Here is a 25,629-nt window from a genome sequence, read left to right as displayed (position 1 = left end):
AGAGAGGAGCTGCTACCCCTGGGGAGCTGCTACCCCTGGGGAGAGAGGAGCTGCTACCCCTAGGGAGAGAGGAGCTGCTACCCCTGGGGAGAGAGGAGCTGCTACCCCTGGGGAGAGAGGAGCTGCTACCCCTGGGGAGAGAGGAGCTGCTACCCCTGGGGAGAGAGGAGCTGCTACTTCTGGGGAGAGAGGAGCTACTACCCCTGGGGAGAGAGGAGCTGCTACCCCTGGGGAGAGAGGAGCTGCTACCCCTGGGGAGAGAGAGGAGCTGCACATTGTAAGAGCTGTAAAGAGAGAGGGAGTGGAGAGAGAACAGGCAGAACCTGATATGTAAATGAGCAGAGCAAACGAAAGTAACTTTCGAAGACCGAATGATCATTCCAGACTCTGTTTCTATTGAGAGAGAGATAAAAGGTAAGATGATTATTGTGTATTCATATAGTTGATGATATTGTTATGTGTATTCATATAGTTGATGATATTGTTATGTGTATTAATATAGTTGATGATATTGTTGTGTATTCATATAGTTGATGATTTTGTTATGTGTATTCATATAGTTGATGATATGTGTATTAATATAGTTGATGATATTGTTATGTGTATTAATATAGCTGATGATATTGTTGTGTGTATTCATATAGTTGATGATATTGTTATGTGTATTCATATAGTTGATGATATTGTTATGTGTATTCATATAGTTGATGGTATTGTTGTGTGTATTCATATAGTTGATGATATTTTTGGTGGACAGTGTTATAATAGTCCTACTCTCCTTAAAATGTTTTTGATGTAAATTAGATGTGTGGGGTGAATTCGTTCTGTGCCCATCTGTGTGCCCCAGGGTGATCGCTCCTACACTATCTAGAATCTAAAAGGGTTCTTTGGCTGTCCCCATAGGAGAACCCTTTGTAGAACATATTTTGGTACTAGGTAGAACCCTTTTGGGTTCCATGAAGAACCCTTTCCACAGAGGGTTTTACATTGAAGCCAGAAGGGTTCTACCTGGAACCCCAAATAATCTCCTATGGGGACAGACGGAGGACCTGTTTGGAACCCTTTATTCTAAGAGTGTACTGGATCATAGGTCTATAGACAAGTCTTCTCAAAACATTTTTAAAACATTTTGTGGAAAGCCAAACAATAACTTACACTTCCTCAAAACAGGTTGTGTGTATTCATTAGTGCCGACCGTAGCAAAACATTTGGCAACAGAAACCGTTTAGGTCACATTGTACAGTGTTTGGAGTAAACTGTTTATGCATCATTTTAGAACTGTTGGCTGTGGAGTAAACTAATGAATACAACCCAGTTTGTAGCCAACAACTCGGCTGTTTATACCTGATGCTGAAACCTGAACATAGCCTGGTGGTACACTAATATGCAAGCTAGATATTCTGGTTTTCTAAAGCTAGCCAGCTTCAGTTATCTTCACATTCCATCTCAGGCCTCATCCATCAGAATATACAGAGTGCTAGTCATCAGAAAGCTGCTCTCTCAGCAGAACAGAAAATATCTCAATGACTTGACATGTTCTGGTTGTGAATTCAGGCTACAAGGTGACAATCCTGTCAGGGATTATTGTAAAGTGTGTAGATAAATTAAATGTATGGTGTAATGTTAGTATAGTGAATGACAGTAAAACACTCCTAACAGTCTACTACAACTGAGACAGGTTGGTGTAATGTTAGTATAGTGAATGACAGTAAAACACTCCTAACAGTCTACTACTACTGAGACAGGTTGGTGTAATGTTAGTATAGTGAATGACAGTAAAACACTCCTAACAGTCTACTACTACTGAGACAGGTTGGTGTAATGTTAGTATAGTGAATGACAGTAAAACACTCCTAACAGTCTACTACTACTGAGACAGTTTGGTGTAATGTTAGTATAGTGAATGACAGTAAAACACTCCTAACAGTCTACTACTACTGAGACAGGTTGGTGTAATGTTAGTATAGTGAATGACAGTAAAACACTCCTAACAGTCTACTACTACTGAGACAGGTTGGTGTAATGTTAGTATAGTGAATGACAGTAAAACACTCCTAACAGTCTACTACTACTGAGACAGGTTGGTGTAATGTTAGTATAGTGAATGACAGTAAAACACTCCTAACAGTCTACTACTACTAAGACAGGTTGGTGTAATGTTAGTATAGTGAATGACAGTAAAACACTCCTAACAGTCTACTACTACTGAGACAGGTTGGTGTGATGTTAGTATAGTGAATGACAGTAAAACACTCCTAACAGTCTACTACTACTGAGACAGGTTGGTGTAATGTTAGTATAGTGAATGACAGTAAAACACTCCTAACAGTCTACTACTACTGAGACAGGTTGGTGTAATGTTAGTATAGTGAATGACAGTAAAACACTCCTAACAGTCTACTACTACTGAGACAGGTTGGTGTAATGTTAGTATAGTGAATGACAGTAAAACACTCCTAACAGTCTACTACTACTGAGACAGGTTGGTGTCAGTTTAATCAGACAAAATGGAGCTGACTGGACGTGGTCAAGTCAAATTCAATATATCAATATTCAGATATTATAGTTCTACATTTAACATTTCAATATAATTGTATCATAGTTCCTCTATAGCGTAGTGATCCTCTACATTTCATATGATAATGTATTTGTATCATAGTTCTACTATAGTGTAGTGAACCTCTACATTTCATATGATAATGTAATTGTATCATTTACATTTACATTTTAGTCATTTAGCAGACGCTCTTATCCAGAGCGACTTACAAATTGGTGCATTCACCTATAATATCCAGTGGAACAACCACTTTACAATAGTGCATCTAAATCTTTTAAGGGGGGGGGTTAGAAGGATTACCTTATCCTAACCCAGGTATTCCTTGAAGAGGTGGGGTTTCAGGTGTCTCCGGAAGGTGGTGATTGACTCCGCTGTCCTGGCGTCGTGAGGGAGCTTGTTCCACCATTGGGGTGCCAGAGCAGCGAACAGTTTTGACTGGGCTGAGCGGGAACTGTGCTTCCTCAGAGGTAGGGAGGCGAGCAGGCCAGAGGTGGATGAACGGAGTGCCCTTGTTTGGGTGTAGGGCCTGATCAGAGCCTGAAGGTACGGAGGTGCCGTTCCCCTAACAGCTCCGTAGGCAAGCACCATGGTCTTGTAGCGGATGCGAGCTTCGACTGGAAGCCAGTGGAGAGAGCGGAGGAGCGGGGTGACGTGAGAGAACTTGGGAAGGTTGAACACCAGACGGGCTGCGGCGTTCTGGATGAGTTGTAGGGGTTTAATGGCACAGGCAGGGAGCCCAGCCAACAGCGAGTTGCAGTAATCCAGACGGGAGATGACAAGTGCCTGGATTAGGACCTGCGCCGCTTCCTGTGTGAGGCAGGGTCGTACTCTGCGAATGTTGTAGAGCATGAACCTACAGGATCGGGTCACCGCCTTGATGTTGGTGGAGAACGACAGGGTGTTGTCCAGGGTCACGCCAAGGCTCTTAGCACTCTGGGAGGAGGACACAAGGGAGTTGTCAACCGTGATGGCGAGATCATGGAACGGGCAGTCCTTCCCCGGGAGGAAGAGCAGCTCCGTCTTGCCGAGGTTCAGCTTGAGGTGGTGATCCGTCATCCACACTGATATGTCTGCCAGACATGCAGAGATGCGATTCGCCACCTGGTTGTCAGAAGGGGGAAAGGAGAAGATTAATTGTGTGTCATCTGCATAGCAATGATATGAGAGACCATGTGAGGATATGACAGAGCCAAGTGACTTGGTGTATAGCGAGAATAGGAGTGGGCCAAGAACAGAGCCCTGGGGGACACCAGTGGTGAGAGCACGTGGTGCGGAGACAGATTCTCGCCACGCCACCTGGTAGGAGCGACCTGTCAGGTAGGACGCAATCCAAGCGTGCGCGGTGCCAGAGATGCCCAGCTCGGAGAGGGTGGAGAGGAGGATCTGATGGTTCACGGTATCAAAGGCAGCAGATAGGTCTAGAAGGATGAGAGCAGAGGAGAGAGAGTTAGCTTTAGCAGTGCGGAGAGCCTCCGTGACACAGAGAAGAGCAGTCTCAGTTGAATGCCCAGTCTTGAAACCTGACTGATTAGGATCAAGAAGGTCATTCTGAGAGAGATAGCAAGAGAGCTGGCCAAGCACGGCGCGTTCAAGAGTTTTGGAGAGAAAGGAAAGAAGGGATACTGGCCTGTAGTTGTTGACATCGGAGGGGTCGAGTGTAGGTTTTTTCAGAAGGGGTGCAACTCTCGCTCTCTTGAAGACGGAAGGGACGTAGCCAGCGGTCAAGGATGCGTTGATGAGCGAGGTGAGGTAGGGGAGAAGGTCTCCGGAAATGGTCTGGAGAAGAGAGGAGGGGATAGGGTCAAGTGGGCAGGTTGTTGGGCGGCCGGCCGTCACAAGACGCGAGATTTCATCTGGAGAGAGAGGGGAGAAAGAGGTCAAAGCACAGGGTAGGGCAGTGTGAGCAGGACCAGCAGTGTCGTTTGACTTAGCAAACGAGGATCGGATGTCGTCAACCTTCTTTTCAAAATGGTTGACGAAGTCATCCGCAGAGAGGGAGGAGGGGGGGGGAGGGGGAGGAGGATTCAGGAGGGAGGAGAAGGTAGCAAAGAGCTTCCTAGGGTTAGAGGCAGATGCTTGGAGTTTAGAGTGGTAGAAAGTGGCTTTAGCAGCAGAGACAGAAGAGGAAAATGTAGAGAGGAGGGAGTGAAAGGATGCCAGGTCCGCAGGGAGGCGAGTTTTCCTCCATTTCCGCTCGGCTGCCCGGAGCCCTGTTCTGTGAGCTCGCAGTGAGTCGTCGAGCCACGGAGCAGGAGGGGAGGACCGAGCCGGCCTGGAGGATAGGGGACAGAGGAGATCAAAGGATGCAGAGAGGGAGGAGAGGAGGGTTGAGGAGGCAGAATCAGGAGATAGGTTGGAGAAGGTTTGAGCAGAGGGAAGAGATGATAGGATGGAAGAGGAGAGAGTAGCGGGAGAGAGAGAGCGAAGGTTGGGACGGCGCAATACCATCCGAGTAGGGGGAGAGTGAGAAGTGTTGGATGAGAGCGAGAGGGAAAAGGATACAAGGTAGTGGTCGGAGACTTGGAGGGGAGTTGCAATGAGATTAGTGGAAGAACAGCATCTAGTAAAGATGAGGTCAAGCGTATTGCCTGCCTTGTGAGTAGGGGGGGAAGGTGAGAGGGTGAGGTCGAAAGAGGAGAGGAGTGGAAAGAAGGAGGCAGAGAGGAATGAGTCGAAGGTAGACGTGGGGAGGTTAAAGTCACCCAGAACTGTGAGAGGTGAGCCATCCTCAGGAAAGGAACTTATCAAGGCGTCAAGCTCATTGATGAACTCTCCAAGGGAACCTGGAGGGCGATAAATGATAAGGATGTTAAGCTTGAAAGGGCTGGTAACTGTGACAGCATGGAATTCAAATGAGGAGATAGACAGATGGGTCAGGGGAGAAAGAGAGAATGTCCACTTGGGAGAGATGAGGATTCCAGTGCCACCACCCCGCTGGCTCGATGCTCTAGGGGTATGCGAGAACACGTAGTCAGACGAGGAGAGAGCAGTAGGAGTAGCAGTGTTATCTGTGGTGATCCATGTTTCCGTCAGCGCCAGGAAGTCTAGGGACTGGAGGGTAGCATAGGCTGAGATGAACTCAGCCTTGTTGGCCGCAGACCGGCAGTTCCAGAGGCTGCCGGAGACCTGGAACTCCACGTGGGTCGTGCGCGCTGGGCCCACCAGGTTAGAGTGCCACGCGGTGTGGAGCGTTTGTATGGCCTGTGCAGAGGAGAGAGAACAGGGATAGGCAGGCACATAGTAGACAAGCTACAGAAGAGGCTACGCTAATGCAAATGAGATTGGAGTGACAAGTGGACTACACGTCTCGAATGTTCAGGAAGTTAAGCTTACGTTGCAAAAATGTTATTGACTAAGATGATACAGTACTGCTGGCTGGTGGAGTAGGCTAGCTAGCAGTGGCTGCGTTGTTGACTTTGAACGTGTAGCTGGCTAGGTAACCTCGGTAGTTTCAGTACTACACCTTGTCATATCATAGTTCTACTATAGTGTAGTGATCCTCTACATTTCATATGATAATGTAATTGTATCATAGTTCCTCTATAGCGTAGTGATCCTCTAAATTTTATATGATAATGTATTTGTATCATAGTTCCTCTATAGCGTACTGATCCTCTACATTTCATATGATAATGTAATTGTATCATAGTTCCACTATAGTGTAGTGATCCTCTACATTTCATATGATAATGTAATTGTATCATAGTTCCACTAAAGTGCAGTGATCCTCGCTATATGAGCCACTTCACAATTCCAAACAAGTGACCCAAGTGAATTGGTGCCAATGGCACGATGCGTAGGTTGTTGGCCTTTTACATGTGCGACCTGGGTTGGCTTCCCTGCCCCGCTGTTCGCTACATTGGTGTCAGAAATAGTGTCTGAGACTTGCTTTTTTTTAAATTGCATTTGGGACAGTGTGAGCCAGGTAACAATTCCCACCATGTGGGTTAAGCCTATTGGTGCATTGTCAGAATGCACTCCCAGGACTTCTACTTCAATAACAAATGTTGGTTTGGATCCAAATAATCCATAGTTATATCCAAATAGAGGCGTTTTGTTCGTGCGTTCAAGACACTATCCGAAGGGTAAAGAAGGGTGACGCGCCCGACGCGTTTCGTGACAAAAAAATTCAAAATATTCCATTACCGTACTTCGAAGCATGTCAACCGCTGTTTAAAATAAATTTTTATGCTATTTTTCACGTAAAAAAAGCGATAATATTCCGACCGGGAGTCGTTGTTTTCGTTCAAAGAGAGAGAAAGTAAACATGGTGTCGGCTCGTGCACGCGCTTCCAGTCTCATTGTCCTCAGGTCGACCACTTACCAAATGCACTAATGTTTTTCAGCCATGGCCTGCAAAGCCACCATTCATCGTTCTGGCGCCTTCTGAGAGCCTATGGGAGCGTTAGAAAATGTCACGTTATAACAGAGATCCCCTGTTTTGGTTAGAGATGATCAAGAAGGCCATGAAATGGTCAGAGAGGGCACTTTCTGTTTGGAATCTTCTCAGGTTTTGGCCTGCCAAATGAGTTCTGTTATACTCACAGCCACCATTCAAACAGTTTTAGAAACTTTAGGGTGTTTTCTATCCAAATCAAACAATGATATGCATATTCTAGTTACTGGGCAGGAGTAGTAACCAGATTAAATTGGGTACGTTTCTTATCCGGCCGTGCAAATACTGCCCCCTATCCCCAACAGGTTAAATCACCATGACAACCATTTCATTATTTCTCCAGAGCAGCAAGGGAATCTAGAGACTCAACCTTTGTAGAATCACAATCACCTTTATTCACCAAGTACATTTGCACGTACATATGTAGGATCTTAATTTGAGCCAGTTTATTAAAATATTCCTGCAGGAACAGGAAACGTGAATTATTATGTGAATTATACTTAATTGACATTTCTGTAGGAGTTACTACATTTTTCGTAAGGAAAAGATCTAAGTGGAAATTACAAACTTCAGAAGCCTTTGTAAACCTTTTACATTTGAGTCATTTAGCAGACACTCTTATCCAGAGAATACATTTCATGCATTTTTTTTATTATTTTTTATTATGTACTGGCCCCCCGGCGGAATCGAACCCACAACCCTGGCATTGCACACACCATGCTGGCGTTGCAAACACCATGCTCTACCAACGGAGCCACAAGGAATACACAACAAGTTTTAGATGTCCTGCATTGCTGGAAAGTTCTTCTGCAGTGGGGGGTGATCAAATGAAGATCCTACATCTGTACACATAATTGTACATGGGGATATGTATGGGGGTCTATAACATCCAATCACAGAGGTTTACAGCAGCTGACAGTTGCAATGTTATTGCTAATAAGTCAAACTGCCCTTTTCAGATGAAGAGTAGCCTTCCCTGTAGCTCAGTTGGTAGAGCATGGTGTTTGCAACGCCAGGGTTGTGGGTTCAATTCCCACGGGGGGCCAGCACAGAAAAAATAAAATGTATGAAATGTATGCATTCACTACTGTAAGTCGCTCTGGATAAGAGTGTCTGCTAAATGATGTAAATGTAAAGCCATAATCTCTGTACAGATGTAGGATTTTAATTTGATCACCCTGTTGCAGAAAAAATAAACTTGTAGTGTATTTGAGTGTAATTAAACTTTAAAAACGGTTTCTGAAGATGATAAATTCCACAAAACTGTTCATTAATTATAATCCACATAATAATTCAAATGTCCTGTTTCTGCAGGATTATTTTCCTGCTGTAGCAAACTGGCTCAAATTAAGATCCAACACCTGTAGCAATATACCTCTAATGTATATGGCTATATCAGGATATATATACCTCTAATGTATATGGCTATATCAGGATATATATACCTCTCTCTATTGGATATGGTTATATAAGGATATATATACCTCTCTCTAATGTATATGACTATATCAGGATATATATACCTCTCTCTAATGGATATGGTTATATCAGGATATTTATACCTCTCTCTATTGGATATGGTTATATATAGGATATATATATACCTCTCTCTAATGTATATGACTATATCAGGATATATATACCTCTCTCTAATGTATATGGTTATATCAGGATATATATACCTCTCTCTAATGTATATGACTATATCAGGATATATATACCTCTCTCTAATGTATATGAGTATATCAGGATATATATACCTCTCTCTAATGTATATGGCTCTATCAGGATATATATACCTCTCTCTAATGTATATGACTATATCAGGATATATATACCTCTCTCTAATGTATATGGTTATATCAGGATATATATACCTCTCTCTAATGTATATGACTATATCAGGATTGGCTTTTGACCATTTAACATATTTTATTTACTGTTGTTTAGGCTGGTTGAATGAGTTGCCTATGAAAGCTACTTCATCTGCAAGAAAACAGGCAGCTGCACCAGTGACTGTAAGTTATGTGATTTCCTCATATGAAATTAAAAGTAGGTTTGTAACCTACGCAGTTACAAAACGGCTGTTGAAACTGTGGCACATATTTCTCGGTAACATTAAATAAATGTGTTGGTATGTAGGAAAGACTGGCAGACTCTCGTACTGTAGGTCTAGGCTACCTACAAACTATTATAAGGTTAGGGCGACGTCAGACATTAAATAGTCAGAGTAGGTTTGAGATATGATCACTTATCATGCTGACAAACCTGATGGTCTCTGTGAACTGATCGGAACAGGTTTAGACAGGTCATCTATGATATGTAGGTTATATACAGTACATTCTCTGACTTGCTAATGGTAGGACTATAACATTATGTGAACTGATCTGAACAGATTTAGGCTGGTCATCTATGATTTGTAGGTTATATACAGTACATTCTCTGTCCAGCTACTGGTAGGACTATAACATTATGTTGATATGAACAGGTTTAAACTGGTCATGTATGATATGTAGGTTATATACAGTACATTCTCTGTCCTGCTACTGGTAGGACTATAACATTATGTTGATCTGAACAGGTTTAGACTGGTCATCTATGATATGTAGGTTATATACAGTACATTCTCTGTCCTGCTACTGGTAGGACTATAACATTATGTTGATCTGAACAGGTTTAGACTGGTCATCTATGATATGAAGGTTATATACAGTACATTCTCTGTCCTGCTACTGGTAGGACTATAACATTATGTTGATGTGAACAGGTTTAGACTGGTCATCTATGATATGTAGGTTATATACAGTACATTCTCTGTCCTGCTACTGGTAGGACTATAACATTATGTTGATCTGAACAGGTTTAGACTGGTCATCTATGATATGTAGGTTATATACAGTACATTCTCTGTCCTGCTACTGGTAGGACTATAACATTATGTGAACTGATCTGAACAGGTTTAGTCTGGTCATCTATGATATGTAGGTTATATACAGTACATTCTCTGTCCTGCTACTGGTAGGACTATAACATTATATTGATCTGAACAGGTTTAGACTGGTCATCTATGATATGTAGGTTATATACAGTACATTCTCTGTCCTGCTACTGGTAGGACTATAACATTATGTTGATCTGAACAGGTTTAGACTGGTCATCTATGATATGTAGGTTATATACAGTACATTCTCTGTCCTGCTACTGGTAGGACTATAACATTATGTTGATCTGAACAGGTTTAGACTGGTCATCTATGATATGTAGGTTATATACAGTACATTCTCACTGCTTCCTCAGAGGTAGGGGGGCCAGCAGGCCAGAGGTGGATGAACGCAGTGCCCTTGTTTGGGTGTAGGGCCTGATCAGAGCCTGAAGGTATGGAGGTGCCGTTCCCTTCACAGCTCCGTAGGCAATCACCATGGTCTTGTAGCGGATGCGAGCTTCAACTGGAAGCCAGTGGAGAGAGCGGAGGAGCGGGGTGACGTGAGAGAACTTGGGAAGGTTGAACACCAGACGGGCTGCGGCGTTCTGGATGAGTTGTAGGGGTTTAATGGCACAGGCAGGGAGCCCAGCCAACAGCGAGTTGCAGTAATCCAGACGGGAGATGACAAGTGCCTGGATTAGGACCTGCGCCGCTTCCTGTGTGAGGCAGGGTCGTACTCTGCGAATGTTGTAGAGCATGAACCTACAGGATCGGGTCACCGCCTTGATGTTGGTGGAGAACGACAGGGTGTTGTCCAGGATCACGCCAAGGTTCTTAGCACTCTGGGAGGAGGACACAAGGGAGTTGTCAACCGTGATGGCGAGATCATGGAACGGGCAGTCCTTTCCCGGGAGGAAGAGCAGCTCCGTCTTGCCGAGGTTCAGCTTGAGGTGGTGATCTGTCATCCACACTGATATGTCTGACAGACATGCAGAGATGCGATTCGCCGCCTGGTTATCAGAAGGGGGAAAGGAGAAGATTAATTGTGTGTCGTCTGCATAGCAATGATAGGAGAGACCATGTGAGGATATGACAGAGCCAAGGTTATATACAGTACATTTTCTGTCCTGCTACTGGTAGGACTATAACGTTATGTGAACTGATCTGAACAGGTTTAGACTGGTCATACATTTTCGGCCTTCAGTCTATATTCTCAGGTACATTTAGAAAATAACAGATTGAAAGACAATAAATAGCCTACTTTTAATGAATAAAAATAATTTTGAGATTTGGCCTTGTGTTGTTGTACTGTCTATAACAACCTTAACAAACAGTGACTTATTATTATTATTAATAGTAATATTATTGTTGCTGTACTGTCTATAACTACCTTAACAAACAGTGACTTATTATTATTATTAATAGTAATATTATTGTTGCTGTACTGTCTATAACTACCTTAACAAACAGTGACTTATTATTATTATTATTATTATTATTGTTATTATTGTTGCTGTACTGTCTATAACTACCTTAACAAAGAGTAACTTATTATTATTATTATCATTATTATTATTATTATTATTATTGTTGTTGCTGTACTGTCTATAACTACCTTAACAAACAGTGACTTATTATTATTATTATTATTATTGTTGCTGTACTGTCTATAACTACCTTAACAAACAGTGACTTATTATTATTATTATTATTATTGTTGCTGTACTGTCTATAACTACCTTAACAAACAGTGACTTATTATTATTATTGACAGTTACCATGGAGATGAAATGTCACAACTACATGTTCATGTGATGCATTAAATCACCTGACTGTTTCTATGTCTGTTAGTAAATGTTTTATTTCGCAAAGAGATAATGAATAAATGATAACAATTGACATTAAATAATTAGTTGTTACTGTGTTAACCACAACCAACATGCTGGATCTCTGTTTAGTTGTTACTGTGTTAACCACAACCAACATGTTGGATCTCTGTTTAGTTGTCACTGTGTTAACCACAACCAACATGTTGGATCTCTGTTTAGTTGTCACTGTGTTAACCACAACCAACATGCTGGATCTCTGTTTAGTTGTCACTGTGTTGACCACAACCAACATGTTGGATCTCTGTTTAGTTGTCACTGTGTTAACCACAACCAACATGCTGGATCTCTGTTTAGTTGTCACTGTGTTAACCACAACCAACATGTTGGATCTCTGTTTAGTTGTCATTGTGTTAACCACAACCAACATGCTGGATCTCTGTTTAGGGGTCAGTGCTGTAAAATGAATCTCTCTGAGGAGAGAGAGGAGGGGGGCCCTGCCTCTAAAATGAGTCTCTCTGAGGGACATGACACCAAAGCTAAGAGGTAAGATGACAATTTTATGAAGAATTTATTATGTTTATTTCCAAAATAAATAGCTATCTTAAGATGAATGCAGTTACTGTAAATCTCTCTAGATAAGAGCATCTGCTAAATCAGGGGTTCTCAATCCGGGGTCTGTGGAGGTACTGCAGGGGTTCCACGGCACCCTGACTGTACTCGTTGCAATGTAAGACATTTGATAGAATTTCCACATGACACGACCACTTTGTCTACTCTTAATTATTGACTAATATAATGGAATGCATATTTTTTTTAACCAATTGTGATCTTTTTCACAAGCAGAATTCTGACAATATTACCGTTATATCAACACACTCTTCACACCCGTTTAACAACTCTAAATATCTTTGGCATAGTAGGCATCAAGTCCCTTGCCAATAATGTTGCCTACAACGTTGCATACAATGTTCATTTTCATCAAACACATATTATGCCCTTAATGCCTTCAATTGCCTAATTTATAGCCATGTCCAATTTAGGATTATTTTTTAACAACGTGATGTTGCGCTCCAAAGGGATATCTTGAAATAACATGATGTAGATAATTAAATAATCAAAAGAAAAACGTGTTTATTATACACTCTTAGAAAAGAAGGTTCCTTATTGAACCAAAAAGGCTTCTATCACTTCCTTAATATATGGAACCACTAAAAGTGATATATATTTTTGGGTTCAGTGAAGAAGAACCTCTAGAGTTCTGATCAACGAAAGGTTAATGTTTTGAGGACGTGAACCCAGCAGCCCTCCAGGGGTCAGATCAATTCCTCCCGTTTTTTCCAGCGCCCGGCCCGGGATATAAACCAGCCACCTTTCAACCACAGGTCCAACTCCTGCCACAGCTCCAACTCCTTAGCCGCTGGGTGAAAACCTGAGTTAATTTTCTGAAATAAGCATGAGTTAATCTGCCAAAATGAAGACAAAATGTTTTAGAGACATACATGGTATCACTTGTTACATATAAGTATTATACATAAATCATTGCCAAAAGCACAAGACATATATTATTAATGGATTGATCATATAGAAATATAAAACATTATTTTTAACTTCTCCAAAGCAATGACGTGGCATTGTATTGTAGTTCAACTGTATTTAATGGTGTATGTAGTTGTGTTGTCATGTGAATGTTGTATTGTAGTAACCAACTGTATTTAATGGTGTTATGTAGTTGTGTTGTGAATGTTGTATTGTAGTAATCCTCAACTGTATTTAATGGTGTTATGTAGTTGTGTTGTCATGTTGTGAATGTTGTATTGTAGTAATCAACTGTATTTAATGGTGTTATGTAGTTGTGTTGTCATGTTTTGGATATTGCATTGTAGTAGGCCTAGCCCTCACCAACAGAGACAGCAACAGACAACACAGAGAAAGTGATGGAGAAAGTGATGGAGAAAGTGACAGAGAAAGTGATGGAGAGAGGCAGAGGATGGGAGTGTACAGTAGACTGGGATTATAATTACTGCACTGCGCGTGTGTGTGTGTGTGTGTGTGTGTGTCTGTGTGTGTGTGAGAGAGAGAGTGAGAGGGTGTTTTGGTACTGTAGGATTCTTTAATCAGTGTGGCTCATTGGACAGGTCAGAGTCTCAACACAATTGAAAACTTACCATCAACAAAACAGCAAATTATGGAATTTCTCGTGGAAGAATGGTTTCACATCCCTCCAAAAGTTCCAGACACTTGAAGGAGCTGTTAAGAGAGAGGGAGGGAGAGAGAACAGGAAGAACCTGATATGTAAATGAGTAGAGCAAACGAAAGTAACTTTCTGGTCATCTATGATATGTAGGTTATATACAGTACATTCTCTGTCCTGCTACTGGTAGGACTATAACATTATGTTGATCTGAAAAGATTTTGACTGGTCATCTATGATATGTAGGTTATATACAGTACATTCTCTGTCCTGCTACTGGTAGGACTATAACATTATGTTCATCTGAACAGGTTTAGACTGGTCATCTATGATATGTAGGTTATATACAGTACATTCTCTGTCCTGCTACTGGTAGGACTATAACATTATGTTGATCTGAACAGGTTTAGACTGGTCATCTATGATATGTAGGTTATATACAGTACATTCTCTGTCCTGCTACTGGTAGGACTATAACATTATGTTGATCTGAACAGGTTTAGGCTGGTCATCTATGATATGTAGGTTATATACAGTACATTCTCTGTCCTGCTACTGGTAGGACTATAACATTATGTTGATCTGAACAGGTTTAGACTGGTCATCTAGGATATGTAGGTTATATACAGTACATTCTCTGTCCTGCTACTGGTAGGACTATAACATTATGTTGATCTGAACAGGTTTAGACTGGTCATCTATGATATGTAGGTTATATACAGTACATTCTCTGTCCTGCTACTGGTAGGACTATAACATTATGTTGATGTGAACAGGTTTAGACTGGTCATCTATGATATGTAGGTTATATACAGTACATTCTCTGTCCTGCTACTGGTAGGACTATAACATTATGTTGATCTGAAAAGGTTTAGACTGGTCATCTATGATATGTAGGTTATATACAGTACATTCTCTGTCCTGCTACTGGTAGGACTATAACATTATGTTGAACTGATCTGAACCGGTTTAGACTGGTCATCTCTGATATATTTGACTGGGCAAGTCAGTTAAGAACAAATTCTTATTCACAAAGACCGCCTAGCCCAACCAAACCTGGACGACGCTGTTCCAATTGTGAGCTGCCCTATGGGACTCCCAACCACAGTCAGATGTAATGCTGCCTGGATTCAATCCAGGGACTACAGTGACATCTCTTGCACTGAGATGCAGTGTCTTAGACCACTGTGCCACTCGGGAGCCAGAGTCGAGGTTTAGACCTCTAAACATTTAGATCACTATACATTATAACCTAGTCTACTTTATGTTATATAACATCTACATATCACTAACAACCCACTACTATACATTATAACCTAGTCTACTTTACATAATATAACATCTACATATCACTAACAACCCACTACTATACATTATAACCTAGTCTACTTTACATAATATAACATCTACATATCACTAACAACCCACTACTATACATTATAACCTAGTCTACTTTACATAATATAACATCTACATATCACTAACAACCCACTACTATACATTATAACCTAGTCTACTTTACATAATATAACATCTACATATCACTAACAACCCACTACTATACATTATAACCTAGTCTACTTTACATAATATAACATCTACATATCACTAACAACCCTCTACTATACATTATAACCTAGTCTACTTTACATTATATAACTTCTACATATCACTAACAACCCACTACTATACATTATAACCTAGTCTACTTTACATAATATAACACCTACATATCACTAATATAATATAACATCTACATATCACTAACAACCCACTACTATACATTATAACCTAGCCTACTTTACATAATATAACATTATGTAACATCAACATAACATCTCCACTACATGGAGAAAATGTGAAAAATAGCAATCACAACTTCATATTCATGTGATGCATTAAATCACCTGACTGTTTGGATGTGTCTGTTAGTTAATGTTTTATTTCTAAGAGATAATTAATAGAACAATTGACCTTCAATAAATAGTTGTTACTGTGTTAACCACAACCAACATCCTGGATCTCTGTTTAGGGGTCAGTGCTCTAAAATGAGTCTCTCTGGGGAGAGAGAAGAGGAGGACCCTGCCTCTAAAATGAGTCTCTCTGGGGAGAGAGAGGAGGGGGGCCCTTCCTTTAAAATGCTTCTCTCTGGGGGACATGACACCAAAGCTAAGAGGTGAGATAACAATTTTATGAATAATTTATTACGTTTATTTCCAAAATAAATAGCTATCTTAAGATAAATGCACTTACTGTAAATCTCCTTGGATAAGAGCATCTGCTAAATCAGGGGTTCTCAATCCGGGGTCTGTGGAGGTACTGCAGGGGTTCCTGACTGTACTCGTTGCAATGTAAGACATTTGATAGAATTTTCACATGACACGACCACTTTGTCTACTCTTAATTATCGCCTAATATAATGGCATGCATATTTTTTAAACAATTCTGATTGTTGTCACAAGCAGAATTTTGACAATTTTACCGTTATATCAACACACTTCACACCCGTTTAACAACTCTAAATAGCTTTGGCATAGTAGGCATCAAGTCCCTTGCCAATAATGTTTTCTACAACGTTTTCATCGAACACATATTACGCCCTAGATGCCTTCAATTTGCCTAATTTATAGCCACGCCCAATTTAGGATTGTTTTTTAACAACGTGATGTTGTGCTCCAAAGGGAGAACTTGAAATAACATGATGTAGATAATTAAATAATCAAAAGAAAAATGTGTTTGTTTTACGCTCTTAGAAAAGAAGGTTCCTTGTAGAAGCGAAAAGGCTTCTATCACTTCCTTAACCTCTATGGGCTAGGTGGGACGCTTGCGTCCCACCTACTCAACAGCCAGTGTAATCCCGTGGCGCGTTATTCAAATACCTTAGAAATGCAAAACCTTAAATTTTTCCAAAATATGACTATTTTACACCATTTTAAAGATAAGACTCTCGTTAATCTAACCACACTGTCCGATTTCAAAAAGGCTTTACAACGAAAGCAAAACATTAGATTATGTCAGCAGAGTACCCAGCCAGAAATAATCAGGCACCCATTTTTCAAGCTAGCATATAATGTCACATAAACCCAAACCACAGCTAAATGTAGCACTAACCTTTGATGATCTTCATCAGATGACAACCCTAGGACATTATGTTATACAATACATGCATGTTTGGGTTTATACATGCATTCCCACCGAACACTGCCGGTGAATTTACTAAATTACTCACGATAAACGTTCACAAAAAGCATAACAATTATTTTAAGAATTATAGATACAGAACTCCTCTATGCACTCGATATGTCCGATTTTAAAATAGCTTTTCGGTGAAAGCACATTTTGCAATATTCTCAGTAGATAGCCCGGCATCACAGGGCTAGCTATTTAGACACCCAGCAAGTTTAGCACTCATCAAAGTCAGATTTACTATAAGAAAAATGTTATTACCTTTGCTGTCTTCGTCAGAATGCACTCCCAGGACTTCTACTTCAATAACAAATGTTGGTTTGGTCCAAAATAATCCATCGTTATATCCAAACAGCGGCGTTTTGTTCGTGCGTTCAAGACACTATCCGAAAGGGTAAATAAGGGTGGCGAGCATGGCGCAATTCGTGACAATTTTTTTTTGAAATATTCCATTACCGTACTTCGAAGCATGTCAACCGCTGTTTAAAATCAATTTTTATGCCATTTTTCTCATAAAAAAGCAATAATATTCCGACCGGGAATCTGCGTTTAGGTAAACAGACAAAAGAAAAGAAAGCATTCCGTTGACTCGGGCACGCGCCTAAGCCCATAGTACTCTGAGTGGCCACTTGCCAAAAGCGATAACGTGTTTCAGCTAGAGCCTGCCTCGATATCGTTCAGCTTTTTCCCGGGCTCTGAGAGCCTATGGGAGCCGTAGGAAGTGTCACGTTATTGCACAGATCCTCAGTCTTCAATAAAAAGAGCCAAGATGAAACACTACTTCTCAGACAGGCCACTTCCTGCATGAAATCTTTTCAGGTTTTGGCCTGCCATATGAGTTCTGTTATACTCACAGACACCATTCAAACAGTTTTAGAAACTTTAGGGTGTTTTCTATCCAAAGCCAATAATTATATGCATATTCTAGTTACTGGGCAGGAGTAGTAACCAGATTAAATTGGGTACGGTTTATATCCGGCTGTGTCAATACTGCCCCCTAGCCCTAACAGGTTAATATATGGAATCACTAAAAGTGATATATATTTTTGGGCGAAGAACCTCTAGAGTTCTGATCAACGAAAGGTGAATGTTTTGAGGATGTGAACCCAGCAGCCCTCCAGTGGTCAGATCAATTCCTCCCGTTTTTTCCAGCGCCCGGCCCGGGGTATAAACCAGCCACCTTTCGACCACAGGTCCAACTCCTGCCACAGCTCCAACTCCTTAGCCGCTGGACGAAAACCTGAGTTAATCTTGAGAAATTAGCATAAATGAACCTGCCAAAATGAAGACAAAACGCTTTGGAGACATACATGTTATCACTTGTTATACATAAGTATTATACATAAATCATTGCCAAAAGCACAAGACATATATTATTTATGGATTTATCATATGAAATATCAAAACATTATTTTTAACTACTACAAAGCATTTACATGTGGAGCAGCAACCACTGACTCACTGCATTATTCTATAGTATTATCAAGACACCTGCTGTTAACTCTTAAATCCGTGGAGGGCTTCTCCCTCTCTTGTTGACGGATGCTGGCTACCTCTGTCCGGTTCTCCTCTCCTCACTAGATGGACGGTAACTTTAGTGTTTAAACCCTCTGTGTCCAAGGACCACACTTTTGAATATTATTTTCGGGGCTCCTCAGTAGGCTGGACACATTACATTTTTAACAATGTTTTTTGTTGTTGATAAAAAGTACTTAATTGCATCCGCCATGGAGACCAGTTTCGTAACATTACCTTATGTCTCTAGTTTTGAGGTAATTGCTAAAGAACAGGCCTTATTTCAGGTGAATTTTCACCCTGCCAGCTCCTATTAGTTCTATTGAGCACCGTGGCACCAACTCAACTTCTGTTCTGCTTTTCTATTGTTATCAATGAGACTTCTCGGCATTAAATTGAACGATGACCTCAGGTAACTTATTAACAGTATTACAGCTACTTTTTGAGCGATGTCACTATTCGTCTGGGTTTATGTTTTGGTGACCGACAGTACTAAATGTTAAACATTTTCTGGTCATGGTTAACCATATGTGTTTTCAGAAAAAGGTTTAGAACTTAAACAAAACACGTCCCTGTCCTCTTTTTCAAGATGTAGCTGATTTAAACAGACAGAAGACATTTTCTAATTAAGAAATAACACTTTTTTTTGACGACTCGTTGTCCCTAAATGGCTGCTGGGTAATTTGATCGAAATCTTCGTTCGTAGGCATCAGTTTGAGCGAATGAAGCGCAGGTTCACTGATTTGCAAACCAAATGGACAGGTCTAGCTCATTGATTTGTAGATCTGACGCAGTTTGCTACCTCAGATTATGAGTATAGCAGCTGTCGTGAATGAGTTATGTAGAACCCACAGAAGGCCACAGGGAGGAGTAAGAGAGATATAAACCCACACTGATTTTTACCTTAAAAACCCTGAACCTAACATTCACTCAAATGTATTTATAAAGCCCTTTTTACATCAGCAGATGTCACAAAGTGCTATACAGAAACTCTAACCCTACGTATAACTGATTTTATCCTTAACCCTAGTCCTAGGTAGAACCTATTTTAGCCTTAACCCCTAACCCTACATATGACCTATTTTTGCCTTAACCCCTAACCCTACATATGACCTGTTTTAGCCTAATCCTTAACCCCTAATTCCAGGGTAGGGCCTAGAACCCTTTTAGAAACTATTTTAGTAATAATATTATGTTAGTGAATACCATTATAGCACTAAATAGCATGTTGATTATTTTGTTAATCAAAACCTGTCTAAACATTTTGCTTTTTTGTTTTGTTATTTTATTATATTTATTGTTTCAAGGCAGAACACTAGATAAACAAGACACATTAGTTTTATTTTCCAAATGTGGTTTGAACTGGGTGACCTAGTAACCTCTATGTGAAAGTCCAGGAATTGGTGTAGGATAGGTGGGGCAGGTTTGAGACTGATCTAACGAATTAATGAGAAAAATACACTTTATTTCTCAGCTGCCTCACAAATGTCTGTCAGTGAATTAATAACTTTTAATTGCTAAATATTTCCAATAGATGGCAGCATAAGACCACAAAGCATCAGTTATAGGCTACAAGCAGCAATATGATTGACATAACATAGCATGCAACCACAGACTATATGTCCCATGATTTTCTAAAATGGTCAGTCATTACTTTAGTTAGCTATATATCTCGTATTAGGCCTGTGTTGTTTTTGGGAGAGCAACATAAATAGTGACTATAGCAGGTATTGAACCCTGGTAAATTATCAATAGTCACTACCTCAACTTTAGTATACATGCATTATAAAACATTTTCTTAATTCCAAACTGAATTTGGTAAAAGGGCTTTTATGTTCTCTGCGCCATCGTCTTGGAACGCCTTACAAAATACTTTTAAACTGTAACTTGTCCCGATTGGTATTTTTAAATCACTGATGAATGATCTTGAGACTGATTCCCTGACCTGTCAATGTTTTTAATATGCTGTTTTGATTTTGTTATACTCTTGTGAATTCTATGGTTTTTACTAGATTACTTGTAGTTTTTCATGTTGTTTGTCTGTAATTTTTGTAATGACTTGGTGCTGGATATCTTGGCCAGGACGCTCTTGAAAAGGAGATTATAAATCTCAATGAGCCCTTCCTTGTTAAATAAAGGTTAAATAAAATTCAATAAAATTCATATCTCATATTGGGACTAAACGGCCACGATATAGAAAAGACAAGAGTGCGTCTTCCAGCCCGCCAATAAATTACAGCATGCAACCCTCCTGGTTAGTTAATTTACCTCAACATGCCCCTGGAGAAGGCAGAGTGACGACACCAGCTTTTTAGTGGGGCTGAGTTGACTACTTGTGTGAGAAGGCAGAGTGGGTCGATGCTGGTTGATGAATTTGACAATGAATGTGCTGGGAAAATAAGTTTTTCTCAACCAGAGATGACTGAATAAATGTTCAGGCTTAATGGTAATCGAAATAGTGATGAAGTACAATTTCAAAACATGCCCCTATTTAAGATTACTCTGATGTTTCTTTGTAGATGTACCCAATGATTAATGATAGACCTACCGAGCAAGTTATGTCCTCATTGTGATTTTACAGACGTATTTAATATCTCTTATTTATACACTTTATTTGACTATTTATGAAATACATATTGTTATATTTGGTAGCACTTATATGTTTTTCTTCCAACCCCTTTCGATGTGAACGGATAAAGATCAGTGATACTATCAAGAGCAGTGTGCGGTTTCCTTTTTCCCTCAAAACATGAGCATAAAAACAGGTAATAATAAACATGAATCATCATTATTTTACTTCACAGTAATCTGTTAAATGCTTTTTCAGTCCTTTCTCTTGCGTTAGCAGTGTGAAAAGGGACAGAAAGAAGCCACACAGGAGTTTTCCTGTGAGGGGGAGTGGTGGTGTATCCAGGGAGAAAACTAAACTAATCTTCTGAAATATCATTTGTGGTCTTATGCTGCCATCTATTGGAATTATGTAGCAACTGCAGTACTACTAAATAATTTTTAATTCCTTACTAAAGTAGTAATAACTCAGAATTGCAAGATATAACATTTTCTAGTTCATTTTAGGGAAAGGGGGCAGTATTTTCACGGCCGGATAAAAACGTACCCGATTTAATCTGGTTATTACTCTTTCCCAGAAACTAGAATATGCATATCATTAGTAGATTTGGATAGAAAACACCCTAAAGTTTCTAAAACTGTTTGAATGGTGTCTGTGAGTATAACAGAACTCATATGGCAGGCCAAAACCTGAGAAGATTCAATATGGGAAGTGCCCTGTCTGACCATTTCTTGTCCTTCTATAGCCTCTTTATCGAAAATACAGGATCTCTGCTGTAACGTGAGATTTTCTAAGGCTTCCATTGGCTCTAGGAAGGCGCCAGAACGTTGAATGATAGCTCTGCAGTCTCTGGGCGAAAAACAGCAGGGGTTTTGGTGAGTGGTCCTTCTGAGGACAATGGCACTGGTGTGCGCGTGCATGTGACGACTCCATGTTTTACTTTCAGTGTTTGAACGGATAAAATGTCTCCGGTTTGGAATATTATCGCTATTTTACGAGAAAAATCGCATAAAAATTGATTTTAAACAGCGTTTGACATGCTTCGAAGTACGGTAATGGAATATTTTGAATTTTTTTGTCACGAAACACACCACCCTTCGGATAGTGACTTGAACGCACGAACAAAACTGAGCTATTTGGATATAACTATGGATTATTTTGAACCAAATCAACATTGGTTGTTGAAGTAGAAGTCCTGGGAGTGCATTCTGACGAAGAACAGCAAAGGTAATCCAATTTTTATTATAGTAAATCTGAGTTTGGTGAGTGCCAAACTTGGTGGGTGTCAAAATAGCTAGCCATGATGGCCAGGCTATCTACTCAGAATATTGCAAAATGTGCTTTCACCGAAAAGCTATTTAAAATCTGACACCGCGATTGCATAAAGGAGTTCTGTATCTATAATTCTTTAAATAATTGTCATGTTTTTTGTCCAACGTTTATCGTGAGTAATTTAGTAAATTCACCGGAAGTTTTCGGTGGGTATGCTAGTTCTGAACGTCACATGCTAATGTAAAAAGCTGTTTTTTGATATAAATATGAACTTGATTGAACAAAACATGCATGTATTGTATAACATAATGTCCTAGGAGTGTCATCTGATGAAGATCATCAAAGGTTAGTGCTGCATTTAGCTGTGGTTTTGGTTTTTGTGACATTATATGCTAGCTTGAAAAATGGGTGTGTGATTATTTCTGGCTGGGTACTCTCCTGACATAATCTAATGTTTTGCTTTCGTTGTAAGGCCTTTTTGAAATCGGACCATGTGGTTAGATAAAAGAGAGTCTTGTCTTTAACTTCTCTAGGGCCAGTGGGACGAAATCGTCCCACCTACGTAACAGCCAGTGGAATCCTGTAGCGCGTTTTTCAAATACCTTAGAAATGCTATTACTTCAATTTCTCAAACATATGACTATTTTACACCATTTTAAAGACAAGACTCTCGTTAATCTAACCACACTGTCCGATTTCAAAAAGGCTTTACAACGAAAGCAAAACATTAGATTATGTCAGCAGAGTACCCAGCCAGAAATAATCAGACACCCATTTTTCAAGCTATCATATAATGTCACATAAACCCAAACCACAGCTAAATGCAGCACTAACCTTTGATGATCTTCATCAGATGACACACCTAGGACATTATGTTATACAATACATGCATGTTTTGTTCAATCAAGTTCATATTTATATCAAAAAACAGCTTTTTACATTAGCATGTGACGTTCAGAACTAGCATACCCCCCGCAAACTTCCGGTGAATTTACTAAATTACTCACGATAAACGTTCACAAAAAATATAACAATTATTTTAAGAATTATAGATACAGAACTCCTCTATGCACTCGCTATGTCCGATTTTAAAATAGCTTCGGTGAAAACACATTTTGCAATATTCTAAGTAGATAGCCCGGCATCACAGGGCTAGCTATTTACACACCCACCAAGTTTAGCACTCACCAAAGTCAGATTTACTATAAGAAAAATGTTATTACCTTTGCTGTTCTTCGTCAGAATGCACTCCCAGGACTTCTACTTCAATAACAAATGTTGGTTTGGTTCAAAATAATCCATAGTTATGTTCAAATATCCTCTGTTTTGTTCGTGCGTTCAAGACACTATCCGAATGGTAAAGAAGGGTGACGCGCACGACGCATTTCGTGACAAAAAAATCTAAATATTCCATTACCGTACTTCGAAGCATGTCAACCGCTGTTTAAAATCAATTTTTATGCAATTTTTCTCGTAAAAAAGTGATAATATTCTGACCGGGAAAGCGTGTTTACGTTCAAAGAGAGAGAAAGTAAAAGCATGGGATCCCCTTGTGCACGAGCCTCAGTCTGATGGCCCTCTGATCGACCACCATCCAAACGCGCTAAAGTTTTTCAGCCAGCGGCTGGAATTACATCGTTCAGCTTTTCCCGGGTTCTGAGAGCCTATGGGAGCCGTAGGAAGTGTCACGTTACAGCAAAGATCCTAAATTTTCTTTAAACAGAGCCAAGAAGCCCAAGGAATGGTCAGAGAGGGTACTTCCTGTTTGGAATCTTCTCAGGTTTTTGCCTGCCATATGAGTTCTGTTATACTCACAGACACCATTCAAACAGTTTTAGAAACTTTAGGGTGTTTTCTATCCAAAGCCAATAATTATATGCATATTCTAGTTTCTGGGCAGTAGTAATAACCAGATTAAATCGGGTACGTTTTTTATCCGGCCGTGTAAATACTGCCCCCTAGCCCTAACAGGTTAAAATGGTGTAAAATAGTAATATGTTTGAAAAATTGAAGTTTTTGCATTTTTGAGGTATTTGTAATTCGCGTCACTCTACACCATTGGATATTTGGTTAATTATATATAAAAAAACGATTTATTTAGATGGGTGACATTAACTGCCAAAGTAACAACCCTGTAGACAAAGAAGAGCTCTCCAGTAGGTACCAAAGCATTTAATGGCCATTTTCTCAAAAGTGGGGTTACAAGTTTTTCAGCATTCAAAGCAGAATGACTTTCCCATTGTTCCTCAACTGTGGTGTATGATATACACCACCGTACCTTCTCTGCTGTGCCCTGCCTTTCTAAGGTCTTCGAAAGCCAAGTCAACAAACAGATTACCGACCATTTCGAATCCCACCGCACCTTCTCTGCTATGCAATCCGGTTTCTGAGCTGGTCACGGGTGCACCTCAGCCACGCTCAAGGTACTAAATGATATCATAACCGCCATCGATAAAAGACAGTACTGTGCAGCCGTCTTCATCGACCTGGCCAAGGCATTCGTCTCTGTCAATCACCGTATTCTTATCGGCAGACTCAACAGCCTTGGTTCCTCAAATGACTGCCTCGCCTGGTTCACCAACTACTTCTCAGATAGAGTACAGTGCATCAAATCGGAGGGCCTGTTGTCCGGACCTCTGGCAGTCTCTATGGGGGTACCACAGGGTTCAATTCTTGGGCCGACTCTTTTCTCTGTATATATCAACGATGTAGCTCTTGCTGCGGGTGATTCCCTGATCCACCTCTACGCAGACGACAGCATTCTGTTTACATCTGGCCCTTCTCTGGACACTGTGTTAACCTGTTATGGCTAGGGGGCAGTATTTTCACGGCTGGATAAAAAACATACCCGATTTAATCTGGTTACTACTCCTGCCCAGTAACTAGAATATGCATATAATTATTGGCTTTGGATAGAAAACACTCCAAAGTTTCTAAAACTGTTTGAATGGTGTCTGTGAGTATAACAGAACTCAAATGGCAGGTCAAAACCTGAGAGATTCCTTTACAGGAAGTGGCCTGTCTGACCATTTCTTGAAATTCTTTACCATCTCTATCTTTTACAAAGGATCTCTGCTCTAACGTGACACTTCCTACGTCTTCCATGGGCGCTCAGAGCCCGGGAAAAACCTGAATGTCGTCATCCCAGCCCCAGGCTGAAACACATTATCGCCTTTCTCAAGTGGCCGATC

At 40.3% G+C, this 25,629-nt stretch overlaps 1 protein-coding gene across 1 annotated transcript in view; it reads left to right on the top strand.

Moving 5' to 3' along the window:
• Positions 1-299: 299 nt before the first annotated feature.
• The window catches only part of LOC123741907 (NLR family CARD domain-containing protein 3), a 79,666-nt gene continuing 54,336 nt past the window's right edge, over positions 300-25,629 (top strand). The window contains exons 1-4 of the mRNA XM_082972962.1: positions 300-414; positions 8,904-8,971; positions 12,150-12,248; positions 15,929-16,072. Of these exons, the coding sequence (XP_082829088.1) occupies positions 12,166-12,248; positions 15,929-16,072 (227 nt within the window). The 5' untranslated portion in view covers positions 300-414; positions 8,904-8,971; positions 12,150-12,165. The remainder of the gene's footprint in view (positions 415-8,903; positions 8,972-12,149; positions 12,249-15,928; positions 16,073-25,629) is intronic.

Source organism: Salmo salar, chromosome 03 (assembly GCF_965601325.2).
Source record: "Salmo salar chromosome 03, fSalSal1, whole genome shotgun sequence".
Lineage (NCBI taxonomy): Eukaryota > Metazoa > Chordata > Actinopteri > Salmoniformes > Salmonidae > Salmo > Salmo salar.
Note: the sequence above shows the minus strand (reverse complement) of the source record. Positions and strands in the feature narration are given on the sequence as shown.